This window comes from Haemaphysalis longicornis, unplaced genomic scaffold (assembly GCF_048455015.1).
Source record: "Haemaphysalis longicornis isolate Haplotype H1 unplaced genomic scaffold, Haemaphysalis longicornis Haplotype H1 scaffold_7, whole genome shotgun sequence".
Classification (NCBI taxonomy): domain Eukaryota; kingdom Metazoa; phylum Arthropoda; class Arachnida; order Ixodida; family Ixodidae; genus Haemaphysalis; species Haemaphysalis longicornis.
Window position 1 is genome coordinate 143,393,969 of NW_027526422.1, and position 14,977 is coordinate 143,408,945.

At 46.1% G+C, this 14,977-nt stretch overlaps 1 protein-coding gene across 1 annotated transcript in view; it reads right to left on the minus strand.

The window, feature by feature from the left end:
* The window catches only part of LOC144146580 (uncharacterized), a 119,555-nt gene that overhangs the window by 97,431 nt on the left and 7,147 nt on the right, over positions 1 to 14,977 (minus strand). The window contains exon 2 of the mRNA XM_077678523.1: positions 2,720 to 2,902. Coding sequence (XP_077534649.1) covers positions 2,720 to 2,902 — 183 coding nt within the window. The remainder of the gene's footprint in view (positions 1 to 2,719; positions 2,903 to 14,977) is intronic.

Sequence of the window (14,977 nt, forward strand, 5' to 3'; positions counted from 1 at the left end):
CACATAGGCGGTCGACGGTTAATGCGAGCACGGACGGGGAGGGTTATTCGTAGTGAAGTGCTTTATTGGGAAGGGAAGCCCTTTTGGCCAAAGAGAGGAAATGCGAATAGCAAGGAGGCAGGAATAACACTTTTTGAATCTTCAAGGGTGGTGTAGGAAGCTTCCAAATGGAGATGTAATTGTTCATTTGAGGTACCGTGTAGGTTGTAAGCCCCGGCTTACACTATTGGAGCAACAAAACTCTCAAGGTTGAAAGTGCCCAGCGCGGAGAGGAATTCAGGTTTATAATGTGAGCGATTATCAGCTCAAGGGCCATTGGGGAGAGCAGTTCCGGGAGTATAGCAATGGAGTGAGAAAGCAGCGTAGTACCAGATATAATGGCTTAGGTTTGCCATAGAAGTCGCTGAACAGTACAAACAACGTGGAGGTGATGACTTCCTAGGGTTAATATAATTTGATTTGATGTTAGGAGTAATAGCAGCGTTGGCAAGAGTCTTAGTAATGAAAATTTCGGCTGGGCGTGGTTGAGAAGGGACACCGTTGTGGTAACCATGCTGAGCGCTTGATGCTAGACGGCATCAGCGCGCGTGGCTAGCGAGGTCTAGTTGCAGGCGAAAGTAGGTGGGCGACACAGCAGCGGCGGGTTCATGATCCAGCGGAGGGGTTAAGAGGAGGCTTTCGCTAACCGCGGAGGGTACCGCCTTGTTGCCCGGTCCTCAAAGCATATGTCCCAGTATCCAAGCAAGATGAGTTTTAGTGCCATTATGAGCGAGCACTTTGACGATACCTTGAATTTAGTGGGCAGTACGATGGTTAGAGAAAGCCCTGATGAGCTTGTCAATAGCACGTTTGGCGACGGTTAGTATACGAATGCGGGCAGGTAGTAGAGCAGAGATGTTTTAGGCAAGATCGTCCCGTGAATAGAGTACCCACACATTTCGGCTTCAGTCGGGGACGGATAGGGTATATGTTTTGTAATGCAACCGTCAAACTCTCGTCGTGCTGGGCAATGCCATGCGAGGCCCATTAGGTTTTCGTCCAACCTCGCATCGGTAAAGATGTCAATTTCATCTGTGGAGTATTGGTTCAGGATGCGACGAAGGGCCTTTTGGTGTAGAGGCGTCCTTCTTTGGGAATGCCAGGTCACTGATGTGGCGATGCTAAAAGCGGTATTTCTCAGGGGGCAGGTGCTGCCTGACTCAGTGGTTGTGGAAATATAGTTCGAGCATCCTACACAGCGACCGTTGCTCTCTGACGCGAAGAGATTCGCGTTGTTCGTGATGGAGGGCAGCTTCACAAAGCAGGGATTCTATAAAAAGCAGGGGAGCCCCCTTTTCAACGGTGAAGTTAGGGTTATGTCGCGGCAATCTAGCTATTCTTTGGAGCGTAGCCTTGTGCAGTACTGCTAATTGCATCCTGGGACTCTTTGAGAAGGCATATACAGGGGCATCGCAGAGAAACGGGCGTAGGCCACATCAAGCATGAGGGAGCTGTATTGTATTGACTGCGACTGAACGTGGAACGCAAGAACCATTATCTCTGGGAATTTCAGAACGCCGATTCATCCCTTCGTTCAACACAAGACATAGAAAAAGATGTTGAGCATGCCATCTGCGTGTGCTCGGAGTTAGCAGTGCCAAAACTGACACTCGAGATATCTCTGGGCACGCGCCATCACGTAGGTTTTACACGGAAGACAGTTTCGGCTCCTTGGCCGCGCCCACGCCAAGCCGTACAAGCATTAAAATGGTTTTGTCGTAAGTGTTGCGACCAACTTCACTTCCAACCTCTGTCTATTTGTTCCAACATTCGTCCGCGTAAACTAACAGTTTCTACTTAGTAGTTTTTAATATAGATACTTTCATACTTTTTTCTATACGGCACAACATACCTGGCGTGACGGTATGGCGAAATTTGCCTTTGCACCCAACCGCCTTCTCTCCTTTTTCCCAAATCCTATTCTCGCATAGTAACCCTGCCTACTGCTCACCTTTCATACGGGCGACGTCAACAGACATGGTGAGACCGGCCCCCATGGCAGACATTTTGTATACCAAGGTTTTATTATTCCTCTAAGCCCCTTTGTTTCGAACGAGATTCAAGATATGCAATGAAGAGTGAAAGCAATTGAGACTGCGTGTTTTAGAATCATTGTCAAACATTTGAAGGCAGACATACTATCCCTTGATTATGTGGTTTGCATGCGTAACCTACAACCACCCGATCGCCGTCGCGCCAAACCTTGGCCATCTCACTGCGAAATGTCCCGAAAGCAGTTTTCGCTGAGGCGGCAATTATTTTGACGGATATCACGAGGTGCTCACATACACTTATTACTTTGGCACCAGTGTGCAGTACATGAACCTACTACTAATAGGGTTGGTGAAGGTGTCATGCGGGCTTGGATAATCTTTGGGAAAGGCCTGTCGGAAGCCAGCTTGTTTCCACTTTTGACACGTAGCTCGACGACAATACACCGGTTGAGCGAGGGTCGCGAAGGATGAACCGCACATCACTACCACTCCAACACTCACCGGCAGTGCCGTCTTCCCAGAAATATCATCTTGGCGGCAATCTTACAGTGCCAAGGTTGATGGCCAAAATAAGACGCGCTGAAACTTGGTCTCACTCGAATAAATTTCCCACAAACTGACACACGTGGCACGCTTTTTTTGTTTTCGAAATATCAAATTTGTGATTTCGAATGCTTTATACATACCTTTTCGATGGCTGATTCAGTACCAGTAACCTCAATCGACTTCAAATTTGGATGAAACTCCACGCCACACAGCTCCCACTCTTCAGCGAGCTTCGAAAGATTGTCTCCATACGTTGCCAAGAACGATCTTAGCATGCTGAATTCTTCAGACACAAGGACCAAGTTCTTCCTGTTGCACTGGTCCTGCGCGGGACAAACCAGATTTTTTCTCGCGTGTCATTGGCACCACCCGCGTTTTACGAACCTTACCTGAAATATCGGTTAATCATTCTATTATCATGTCTTTGCATACAGAGGTTACGCAAACATTCCAGTTCTACAACACCTGATGCTACACCAAACATTTCAACAATAAATACACCACAATCATCAGCTGTGCCATTTGCTACTCTAAAGGCTACATTTTATTTTAAGGGCAAAATCAGTATAACAAGCTTTTCAGAGCCTTGACTACAGTAGCGTTAAAAGAAACTTGTTCAATAAAGTCGCTCGGTACACTCGTACTTAAGGTGAGAGCGGAAGAGCTATTGTAAAAAAAGCATTTAAAAAGTTGCAGATGACATTTAGGTAACGCCTTAAGATGTATGACGCGCTAGCTTTGCTCTGGCGTTGAGGGAGTGCTTTCGATCGGAGTTGCTTTCGATCAGAGTTGCGCTTTTCAAGTGCTGATGTTCAGTGACGACAGCTAGGCTAGCCACAGTGCTCTGAATCACCACGGCTTAGGAAACTCATTGGACATCTACTCTTGCGTGCCTTAAGGTATGGGCGTGAAAAGTTGTGGCAGCGGCGTGTTGGTCTGTTCGAGAGGGAAGGCAACCACCATGTAAAGGGTTGTATTCATTATCGTGGTCTCCTGAGTGAATGTTTGGGTATATTTTAAGACAGACATAGAGGGAGAACGAGGGAGAAAGAAATATCTTTTTGGAGTAAGATTTATTGAAAGTTTGAGAAGAGGGGATAAAGATATGGAAGACCACATAGGTTGTACCACACTTCCAGGCCTCCAGAATCAGACCACGCTTATCTTTAGGGGGCAAGGTGGTGAGGGCACCCCGTCATCAACTTACCTGTCACGTGGGTATATAATTTGAAGATGTAATGTTTAAGTTCACTCATGGGCTTATATCCTAGGATATGACCAGGTATCGCAAAAGAGAGTGGGTGTTTGCCCGTTTTTAGCAGTTTTAAGTCAACGAAGGACATTTACTACCAAACAGCTTCGCCCATCTAGATTTTCTGATATATGTGGTTTGTATCCTAAGCAGAGTTTGCGAGTTTTAAACGAGCCATGAAGACAAAATACAAGTTTGTTTTATTCGAAAGATTTCGTGTTTTATAGTGTCCCAAGCGCTTGTCCGGGTGCAAACGCGTCTATTCACTGAGAAATTAACGAATTTACGCTAAAATTTTGATTTTCCCGCTAAATCGCGTGTTTTCGTCGTCAGCATTGATATCACAGAAATCGACTGTCCACCATCCACCACAGCCAATAGTGGCGGTGGTGGCAACCACATTGGTTGGAGGTGCCGCTGCATCCACGGTTTCCTCTCCACCGGCCCATAGCACACGCGATAGCATGGAGGAGATGGACACGGAGGCAGCCGCAGCAACCCCCATTCCCCGCCTCACTGGGCCTGTGCCATCTGTGGTGCTCCCCACGCCCTCGGCACTGGCAGCGCAGGCAGAGAACACCCAAAATGGTACCAGGTCTAGGCGGCCCAGTCCGCTGGGCAACCCTTTGCCTTCAGATTGCGACACGGACGTCGAGCCGTTCCGGCTTCCACCACAGCGAAACGAACGGGCTGCGGCATTCAGGTCAGCACAGATGGTCAAAACTCCCCTCCTATAGTTCAAGCCGGAAAGTTGACACATAAACACGAACATATTCCATTCGCTCTAAACTTAAATCATAGCAATAGAAAATATGCAACGCAACTGCAGAGGCCTTCTTAAAATCTTGATGATGTCTATGAGCTATTTAATTTTAATCAGCCAAGTGTAATGTGTCTCCAACAAACCCATTTACGCCCGACAAAACACAAATTACTTGCATAGATATATGTTATTTAGGAAACACAGGGATAGTGGTGCCACATCTTCAGGTGGTGTGGCCATCATTGCCCGAAAATACTTGGCGTGCCACACAATTCAATTACGTACCATACTTGAGGCTGTTACTATTCGCAAAAAATTATTTAATAGCCTTATAACACTATGTTCTCTTTGCCTGACTTCCAACTCTCGAGCTCAGATTTCGAGGAGCACTTAGCTCAGGTTCTAGAAACCTTCATCTTTATAGGCGACTTGAATGCACATAATCCTATTTGGGGTCTTTCGCGCACGAATGCCCGTGGTCGCCTGATTGAAAAATTCTGAAACTCTTTTTAAGAAATTTTATGCATGCTTTTTATTAGGCAACAGCGTAAATACTATAATAAAGGACACGACACTTTCTCAAATATTGAATTGGCTATTTCTTCCTCACTTTTCTATGTATTTCTTGAGTGGGATATCGACACTACTCATACGTTATTGATCACTTCCGTACCTCAATAACATAATAGGTAAAGGCCCAAACAGTCCATCTTCCCATAACAGGTTCAATGAATCAGAAGCAAACTGGAATATATTCACCGACACATCTTAGCTACTACACACAGCTGTAGCACACTTAACGTAGAGGAAGCTGCCTAACACCTCACGGCACTCATCCTTGATGCTTCGAGAAAGTCCATTCCCCAGGTCTTCGGTGCTCGACAAAACCCAAAGAGGCCCTGGTGGAACAAGGACTTCAGGCGAGCACGAGAGGCCCACATCATGGCGTGGGGTGTCCTTCGCCGGTACCCCACGTCAGATAGCCTCATCTCCTTTAAACGTGCAAAAGCACTTTGGAAGGGTGTGCGCCGTGAAGCAGAAAGAGAGAGTTGGCGCATTTTCCTTACGCCCATAAATTTATACACCGACACTCACAAAGTCTGGACACGTATTCGAAAACTCAAAAGTCAACAAACACACCGCCTGGCCCTGGTTAGTGCAACAGGGGACATACTCGAAGACCAGACTAACACACTCGCACAATACTTTTAACACGTTTAAAGTTCCGCACACTACACAGTGTCATGAAACACAAAATGTGCGAAAAGAAGTCCTTGCGTGATAGCAACAAGTCGCACACTTCCTACAATTCTCCATTTCAATTCATGAGCTCAAGGCTTCTCAGACCACATGTAAACCTTCAGCTCCAGATGCAGACAAAATTGCATACACTATGATACACCTACATCCGACACCCTTGCAAGTCTTCTACATCTGTACAAAAAATATGGCTTTCTGCGCACATTCCACGCTCTTGGAGAGAGGCCAAACTACTGGCTTTCCTGAAGTAAGGAAAGGGCCCTTCCTGTCGCGCCAGTTATCATCCCATTGCCCTGACAAGGTGCCTCTGCAAGCTCCTTGAGAAGATGATTATAGGAGACTCGTGTACTTTAAGAGTACAACGGTCTTCTCCAGAGCTGCCATTCAGGCTTCGGGGTCGGACGATCTAGCAACGATCAACTCGTTGCATTAGAGTCCTATATAAAAGATGCCTTCCTCCACAAGCAGTAGTGTATGACAGTATTCTTTGGTCTTGAAAAGAAGCATGATACTTTTGGATGTATGGTATCCTGAGCGATTTGAAGTCGTTTGGCATGTTGAGTAACATAGGGAACAGACTTGCCAGTTACATGTCTGATCGCATATTTTGCTTGCGAGTTGGAACTGCCCTTTCTAGGGTTCATGTGCAGAAAAATGGCGTGCCACAAGGTGGGGTTCTGAGCTACACCCTGTTTATTGTGAAAATGAATTCTTTTAGGAAGGCGCTGCCACCATCGATATCCTGTTTAGTCTATGTAGACGACATTCAACTCTCTTTTAAATGCTGTAACTTCTCTGTCTGTAAACATTAAGTGCAGCTCGGTGGTAACATTCTAGGCGGTTGGGCAGATAGCGATGGTTTTAAATTTAATCCAGAAAAGTGCACTTGTGCTTTGTTTTCCAAGATGCGTGGCATCCGCCCAGATCCAGACATCAAATTCAATGGTTTCTTGATTTCTGTCAAAAACGAACACAAGATTTTAGGTATAATCTTTCACAAAAACTCACATTCACCCCACACATAAAACAACCAAGCACAAATGCTTGAAAACAATCACTTTTTCACTTTCCTGAAGGTTCTCCCACACATTTCTTTTGGTGCTGACAAACAACTTCTATTACACGTGTCTACTAGCCTAATAGGTTCACGATTGAACTATGGTAGCGTTGTCTATGAGTTAGCCACAAAAACATCCCTCAGAATGTTTGACCTTGCGCTTCATCTAGGGCTCCGCTTGGCGTGTGGTGCCTTACGGACTAGTCCAGTTGAAAGCCTGTATGTAGAGTGAAATAAATATAGCCTACAACGTCAGCGAGCATACACGGACCTGCTTTCTGCTTTTAATCTCATCTTTGCCACACCAGCCTTACAATTCAGTTTTTTATGATACATCCATATCTCAACTCTTTTTTAACGCCCATCCATCTCCGCTCCGTTCTCTTTCAGAGTAAGAGAAGAAGCGTCAGAACTTAATTCCATGTTTTCTGACACCATAAAAACCTCCGTTACTGAATTTTTAGCACCGTGGCAGCTTCGCCCGACATCATGTGATGCATCATGGACAAGTGTAAAAAAACGAGTGCCTAAAATTACGATCCTGCAACATTTCTTGTCTTTGAAGCACCAATATAAGTGTGCTGAATTTTACACTCACCCTTCAAAATTTTCCATAACTGTTTCCTGTGCGGCGCATGGTTGCACCTTTAAGTTCTGTAAAACTCTGAATAAAAATACAAGTATATTTATGGCAGAGGCCTGTGGCATAACCTTTAGTTAATCATGTTCTTCTGAATCGAATTCCCAAATCCCTAATTTATACTGATTACTTAAGTGTTGTGTGAACATTGTCATCACAAAAGTTTAAAAACCATGTGTCGATCTTCTCATTATTACTATTATATCTGTATATGCATTAAACTTTGAAGTAACCGTGTGCTTGGTGCCAGAGCCATTTGGGATTGCAGGTAATGAGACCACAGACCGAATGGCTGCTGCTGCTGCAATTATAACTACAGTTGACATAACAAAACCCCACGCCGACCTCAAGTAACAGCAGACCCCTTCGCACAACATTGCAAGCACACTGGAATGAACAGACAACAAACTACACATAATAAAGCCACTCTTGGGACCATACTACACCGACACACATAACAGACACAACAAAGTTACCCTGGCTCGTTTACGGATAGGCCACACACATTCAACATCCTCGAACCTGCTCACGGGATCGCCAAGACCACTGTGTAGCAGGTGTGGAGACCACCTATCCGTTATTCACATTTTAATTACATGCAAAGCACTCCACACAACAACACTCAAACATTTTCCACACACTATACAGAAAATACACCCCACCTCGCCTAGCACTGTTTTAGCGGATGGTCCCACGATTCCTCCTCAGCGCACTTTTCAGGTTCTTAACGAAATCAAATTTATCCACAGCATTTCCTATCACACGTAGTTTTTGCACCTAATTTTATGCCATGCCCTATCACAACTTCGCCTTTTACACCACCCATCCTCATTATCTTTTACTGATTTTATTTTGTTTTTTCCTTGAGAGATTTCAGAGTTTAGATCTTCATGTACAATACATAACCACTGTTTGGGCGTCGTTTGCCCTAGTTGGCCTTGCGTCGTAAACATCCAACCTTCATTATCAACTTACACTGTCGGTCCCAGCATTCTCACTGCATTAAAAAGAATGTCGCCTAAATTTAAGCGCAAATCGCCTGTTCGGCAAGCTTATAAGCTCTGCCTAATTTGCGTTTGCTTTTGCCGGCCTCCGCCAATCCCAGACCTGGCAGGCATGACATCATAGGCTCTGTTGCAGGAAATGAGAGAGTGGGTCGAATAGCCTTTTCCTAATTATATTGCTTATTCGAGCGAAGTTTACGTTAAAAGAGGTGTCAGTAATATTCTAATGAGGCAATGTTTTCAATTACCTAAAATTGTATTTTGCATTCATGACTCCTTTAGGCGATGAATCCCAGTGTTGCATACGGAAGAATGGTGTCCCCAGCGAGGGATCAAGAGACGAGTTTAACAGTGAAGCTGTTTAGCAAATTGTAATTTTTTCGTTCGCAGTTCAAAATACCAAAAAATTGCTGTGCGCGCGCCCGTCATAGCGGGCCTTGCGGCGACCGTCCGGCACCTAACAAATCCAAAAAACGCCTAGTGCTCATCTGTGCGTGCCTCACGACGATGCCGAGCGTCCCCAGCGCACGTTTGTCAAGCCAAGCATACCCACGTACAGAGATTGGCCTACATTGCGGTGACCGCATGGCAGTTAAACTACCAAGAAACTGCCGAGCGCTTGGGTGTGCCTGTCTCGCGGTGACCACCTAGCGTCCCCGGCGCACGTTTGTCTAACAGAGCAAACCCCCTTAGAGAGATGGGCAAAGATTGGCAGAAAAAAGCTTCAGCATTCGCCGTAGCCGTGGCATCTCGGACCACGTTACCCAAATCCAGTGTTAAACAGGTGAGCTGGGCACGCAAAGTGTCTGCCGCTGGTCTTGAAAACCAAAACCACTTTCCCGAGACGTGCCCACACTCAGGAAAGACGTGCAGGTACTCAAACAAGAAACACAGAACCACGCAACAAGAATAGATCGACTTGAGGCAGACATGAGCCAAAGCTCAATCAACCACTTGATCAGGCGCTCAACTCACACTCTAAGAAAGCCGGGGAGTATTTAGAGTCCAACAGTAATTTTACTCTTCTAAGCATTGGTGCACACCCCTCAAAAGCTACGGGGAGTTGGATGCAATGTTCACTCCCCTTGAGGAGGGAGAGAAAAACTGACCGCGTGCTCTGCACGTGTGGGGCAGAGTGCAGCCCCAGTTCCGCTCCCGCACCAGTGAAGAATAAACCTCTGCATCGTCTCCCCCTCTCCAGTAGGAGCAAAATTGCAATTTCATTCTTGTCCAGTGCCGGAGTAAGCAAGGAGGTGCACTCCTGCCATTTATTTGCATACGTATATACTATATAATGCAGTTATATACTGCATATATACTGCGCCTCTTCTCCTCTCCTCTCTCCGATAGCGAACCCTTTTTCCCATACAGCTGCGGGTTGGCGCAGCGCGCTCTCACTCCGTTGCTAGGTGCCGGTGGGCGGCGCTGCGCTCGGTGCTGCGCGCGATGCGCATGTGCAGTACTCTCTCTCTCTCCGCGCTCGTGTCTCCTTCGGGCGCTGTGAATATAAAGCGGCATGCCGCGCTCCGACGGTCTCAGTCGACGGTCGTCCGCATTACGTTTGCACTCTCTCGCAGTACTCGACGATGCAATCGTCGAGCCCCTAACTGTGCACTTTAGGGACCACGCACTCATTTTCCCCTGCAATAAAGACCGAACCTAAGCATCCGTGTACTGCATTTTCATTGCATGGTAAAAATGGAAAACTTACTCCCACCTCCCCTTCGCGTGAGAATCCCTGCTATAAGCGTAATCAATACAATTGAAAACGTCAATGGAAGCCCTCATGAGATGCGTTCCATCACACCAGGGCTCCCGCGAGGGGAGGTGGGAGTAATTTTTATTGAGGGCACAATGGACGGAAACGGGATTATTGGGGGCGTACGACCCGCACTGTACCTCCTCTCAAATTTTTAATCGTATAGCGAGAGCAACGACCGATCGGTGGTCAACGCCTTATCATGGAGTTAACCGGCGGAATAGGCGAGAGTACACGCACGCGCATAGAAGTATATGCTGTGTGGAGCGTCGTCTGCTCCGCTGTCCTCCTCAGGACAACACATCCCCTGTGTTTCTAATCTTGCAAGGTCGTTTAGCTACCGCCAAAGGTAGCTAAGCAGTGTGGAGCAAAAGTTTAAAATGCAGAGCACATCAGGCGTTCGCCTTGTCCTCTTAGCTCGCTCGCTGTAACCAAGCATATCACCACGGCGTTACGGTGTAGCCTGTCACGGTCCCTTGGCCGCGGCGTAACCCAGAGGCTTCGAAAGCCAAGCGGCTATGCCACGATACACGTAGCGTGAGTTAAGGTTCAGCTCGTTATTTTTAGCTTTCCTTGTTGTCTAGGATTAGCCGATTTTAATCTTACTGCTGCTTACCCCAAAATACAAATCCAATCCAAGTCCAATCCAAATCCTATCCAATCCAAAACCAATCCAATGCAATCCAATCTAATCCCCGCGCTCGCGCAGCACGGATCTCCAGGAGCTACGCGAAACTGGTCAACCTTGGCCAATGTAGACAATCCAATCAAATCCAATCCAAGTAACGCTGTTGTTCGCGGCGTACCCCGGAAGCTTCGAAATTCAAGCGGTTTCTACAGTCATCAGCGTTCGAAACTCGATAAGCGCTGGCGCTTGTCATACATTTTCATGTTGTTTAGTGCAAAGAAAACTATACGTGCATTTGAGAAAAAAACATACGTATTTAACCAGCAGCGCCCGCGTTTCTTTAGTTAAGGACGCCCGTTGGGTTGGTTTCAAGCCCAGTGTCCTGGTCCCTACAGTTCTGAAGGCCGTCACCAACATTATGAAGCCGTGAGCTCGAACGAGTTTGTTTTTAGTACGACGTTCCGCCTTCTTTAGCTCTTACTAGTTCAATCTGCACTTTAGAACCATCACAACCAAGAACACTTTGAAAATGTTTCATACTGTATCCTGTGTCCCACCACCATATATCAATTGCAGAGTTGTTGTCACTGTGTTGTTTCATAGTTGTGTTGATGGCATCTTTTAATGCGTTAATACTTTTCCCAGCCGAAAAATTTTTAGTCCCACATTTTTGTTTTCCAAGATTTGTTTGCAAAGGTTTTTATTGGACCTAAATAGGAGCTGAGTTCTAGATTGTGTGAAGCACTCACTAATATACAGAATACCGTTCTATTTTCATTACAACTACTATTCTCCCACTGCTGCATTTCAAATGCCACTATATGTGCTAGGGTCTGTGCCTCTGTATTTGTGGGTGTTAATGTAACTTTTATTGTTCAAATTTCATGTTTCTAGTCTCAGTGTTTTAAGTTGCCTTGATGAATTTTTTTTTTGAGATTTTCTCGAATTCGGCCGAAATAGCAGCTCCGTGAGTTCTGTGTGAAATAAGTAGGAACCGTTTTTTTATGCTGTTATATTTTAATTCCAAATAAATTGCCTTTTGTGTGAAATTGCAGAACGACTCGATTTTTATGTGAAATGTTCTTCGAAAATAAAACTATGAGTTTGTTTATCCGTGTTTTCCATGTATAAAATTACTTCTTTTTTGCTGCTTGCTTGTAACTGTCTACGGTATCGCCGTGGGGAGGGTGGGTCTGGTAGCAGGCAAATCAAAAACCCGCTGCCTCGCGGGGAAAAGTATAGTTGCTCTTGGGGCGTAACGGGTCGCTTTCCAAGAGAGCTGAACTACCCTTCCGCAGTATCCGGTGACGCCGCAGCCAATAGAGCTATTCACTCTTCAAAGGAGTTACAGAACGCTGCTTTGGAGATGTTATAATTCTCATACAGATTTCAGGTACTCTGACTCGAAGGGCGCAAGTAACTCCCACGAGGAGTATTCCGCCCCTTGTTTTGACGGCTACGTGCCACTCACGGGAAGAGTAGCCTAATGCTTCAAAAGTGAGTGAAATGTGATAGAAAAGTTTTTACTCCTAGACAGAGTGCCCAGCACTCCACGGCTTCTTAGACTGCATACCCAAGACCCCACATAGACATCAACAGCACCCGTGGCTATACGATGGCATCAAGCAAAAGATCGGACAACACCGCGACATTAATTCCATGAAACTGCCGTGGAATCAAAGAAAAAGTAGGATAGCTGCTGCAATCCATCACGACACTCGATCCCCAACCAGAATTATAGCACTCCGAGAGGTTATCAGCAGGACGCGCTTGCCTGGGTATGTTACGTACACCGATCCAACAGGCAAGGCAACAGCCACACTAGTGAGAAAGAACATCGCAGCAACCCACCACCTTACAAGCCACAAAGGATGTGAACACACACTCATCGATGTTCACTCTTCCCTCACCAAAAAGAAAGGAAACCTTTTTGTGCTCAACGCGTGTTGCCTAACATGTAACAAGAAACCAAGCCTACAGAACACCATTAAAGGGACTCTCAACCAAGCCAAAGAATACCCAACTCTTATCCTGGGAGACTTTACGGTGCTCAGATGTGGGGGTGCAGACTCAACTCCCAGAAGGAAAAGGAAATCTAACATCATTGATTAGAACCGACTCACTTTATTTACAAGCCTCACGTGGCCACCAGGATTGGTACTAGCACGTCACGCGATACTTGCCCTGACCTGTTCCTGTCCGTATGCGTTATCGGGAATGCCTGGACAAACACGGAAGTGAAGCTTTTGTTCTGATCACGCGATCATTAAACTTACCGTCGAAAACATCACCTACAAAGCCGATTAGGTTTCGCTCGAATCACCGATTGCGAAAAGTTGCGGAAAACTCGAGCAAGTAAAGAAAAGAAACCTGGGGTCATCCTACGATGATTGTGCCGCTGAAATATTGAAGTATTGCAAAACCCGCTCCTAAACGATTGCTTCTACGTATTTAACACGCCACGTGGATACGAGACTTCTACATCTGTGATAAGCCAGGCGAAGCCTTAAAAGAAGACGGCAAACACTGAAGCACAACAAAAAACTCCGCAAAAAGATCGCTAAAATCAACAAACAAGCGGCTGAATACGCCTTGCCTTTATGCAAGGAAAACTGTCTTGAAATTTGTGATGGCATGAAGGGAACTTTATCCACCAGAAAGACTTGGCTTCTCCTCCGCCACCTGATAAACTCTCTAACCAGCAAGGGGTAAACCAATCGCCATGTGATCCGCACAGTCAATTCAATCAGAAGGACTTGAAACAGCTCCTCAAGGATTTTGAAACCAAGTATCTCCAAACCGAAAAGAGCTACCAGCCACTACCTTACACGGGAAAGCCGAATGAAGGCCTGGACAATCCGTTCCAAGAGTAGGAACTCTGGGCTGTAATTGCCGAAAAGAAGCACAACAGCACTCCGGGACCCGATCACATCTACTACAAACAATGACCAACCTTGACGACGAGGTTATCGAGGCCTTGTTGGAGTATTTTAATGACTTTTGGACTAAAGACACGATCCCGCAGCAGTGAAACACAGCAAAGATGAGATTTATCCCCAAGCCAGCAAATCCCCGCACATTGGTAATTTGCGAACAATACCACTCACATAATTTGCGAACAATACCACTCACATCGTGCGTGGGAAAGGTGATGAAAAGGGTTGTGATCAACCATATGCAGCAATACCAGGATGAAGCCCAGCAAATGCTAGACACCATGTTTGGATTTAAAAACCTTCTCGGAACAGAGGACGTGCTGGTTGAGTTAAAAGAGGAAATCCTGCACCCGCCACTCGACACTCCGCGCGAGCAATACTAGCGCCCGACCTCAAAGAGGCTTTTATAACATGTCACGCGAGGCAATTCTACGAAACCTTAACAACAAAGCATGCTTGGAGAGAACCTACAACTACAGTGTAGACGATCGTTCAGACCGCACAGCCACACTAAAATCGGGGATATCTCCTGACGTCACATCACCCTGGGAAGTAGAGGTACACCGCAAGGCTGGGTACACTCCACGCTCCTATTTAACATCGTGCTCCTGGGTCTATCGGCAAGGCTAGAGAGGGTTCCAGATTAAAACCATGCGCTCTACGCAGATGATATAGCATTTTGGACTGGCACTGAATCACTCGGGAGATTTCAAGACTGCCTGTAGCAAGCAGCCGACGCTGTTGGGTAGTAGGCAAAGTGGACTGGAGTGTTCCACACAGAAAGCGGAACTCTTGGTGGTGCGGCGGCGTCACACTAAAAGTGACAAGAACTGCATCAAAATCAATTTAGAGGGGCACACAATCCATCCCTGCAGCTCAGACAGGGTATTTTGGCTTTTTGTGCAAGCTGATTTAAAATAGGACCTAATGTTTCAGCGCCTCAGCAGAACGACCGAACAAGTTGTGCATATGGTTCATGGAGCCACAAATAGACACCGGGGCATAAAGAAGACGATACCATCCGTCTTGTCCACACTTTTGTTCTATCGAGGCTGACATAAGTAGTGCCCTAAATGATTCTAACCAAGACAGATACGGA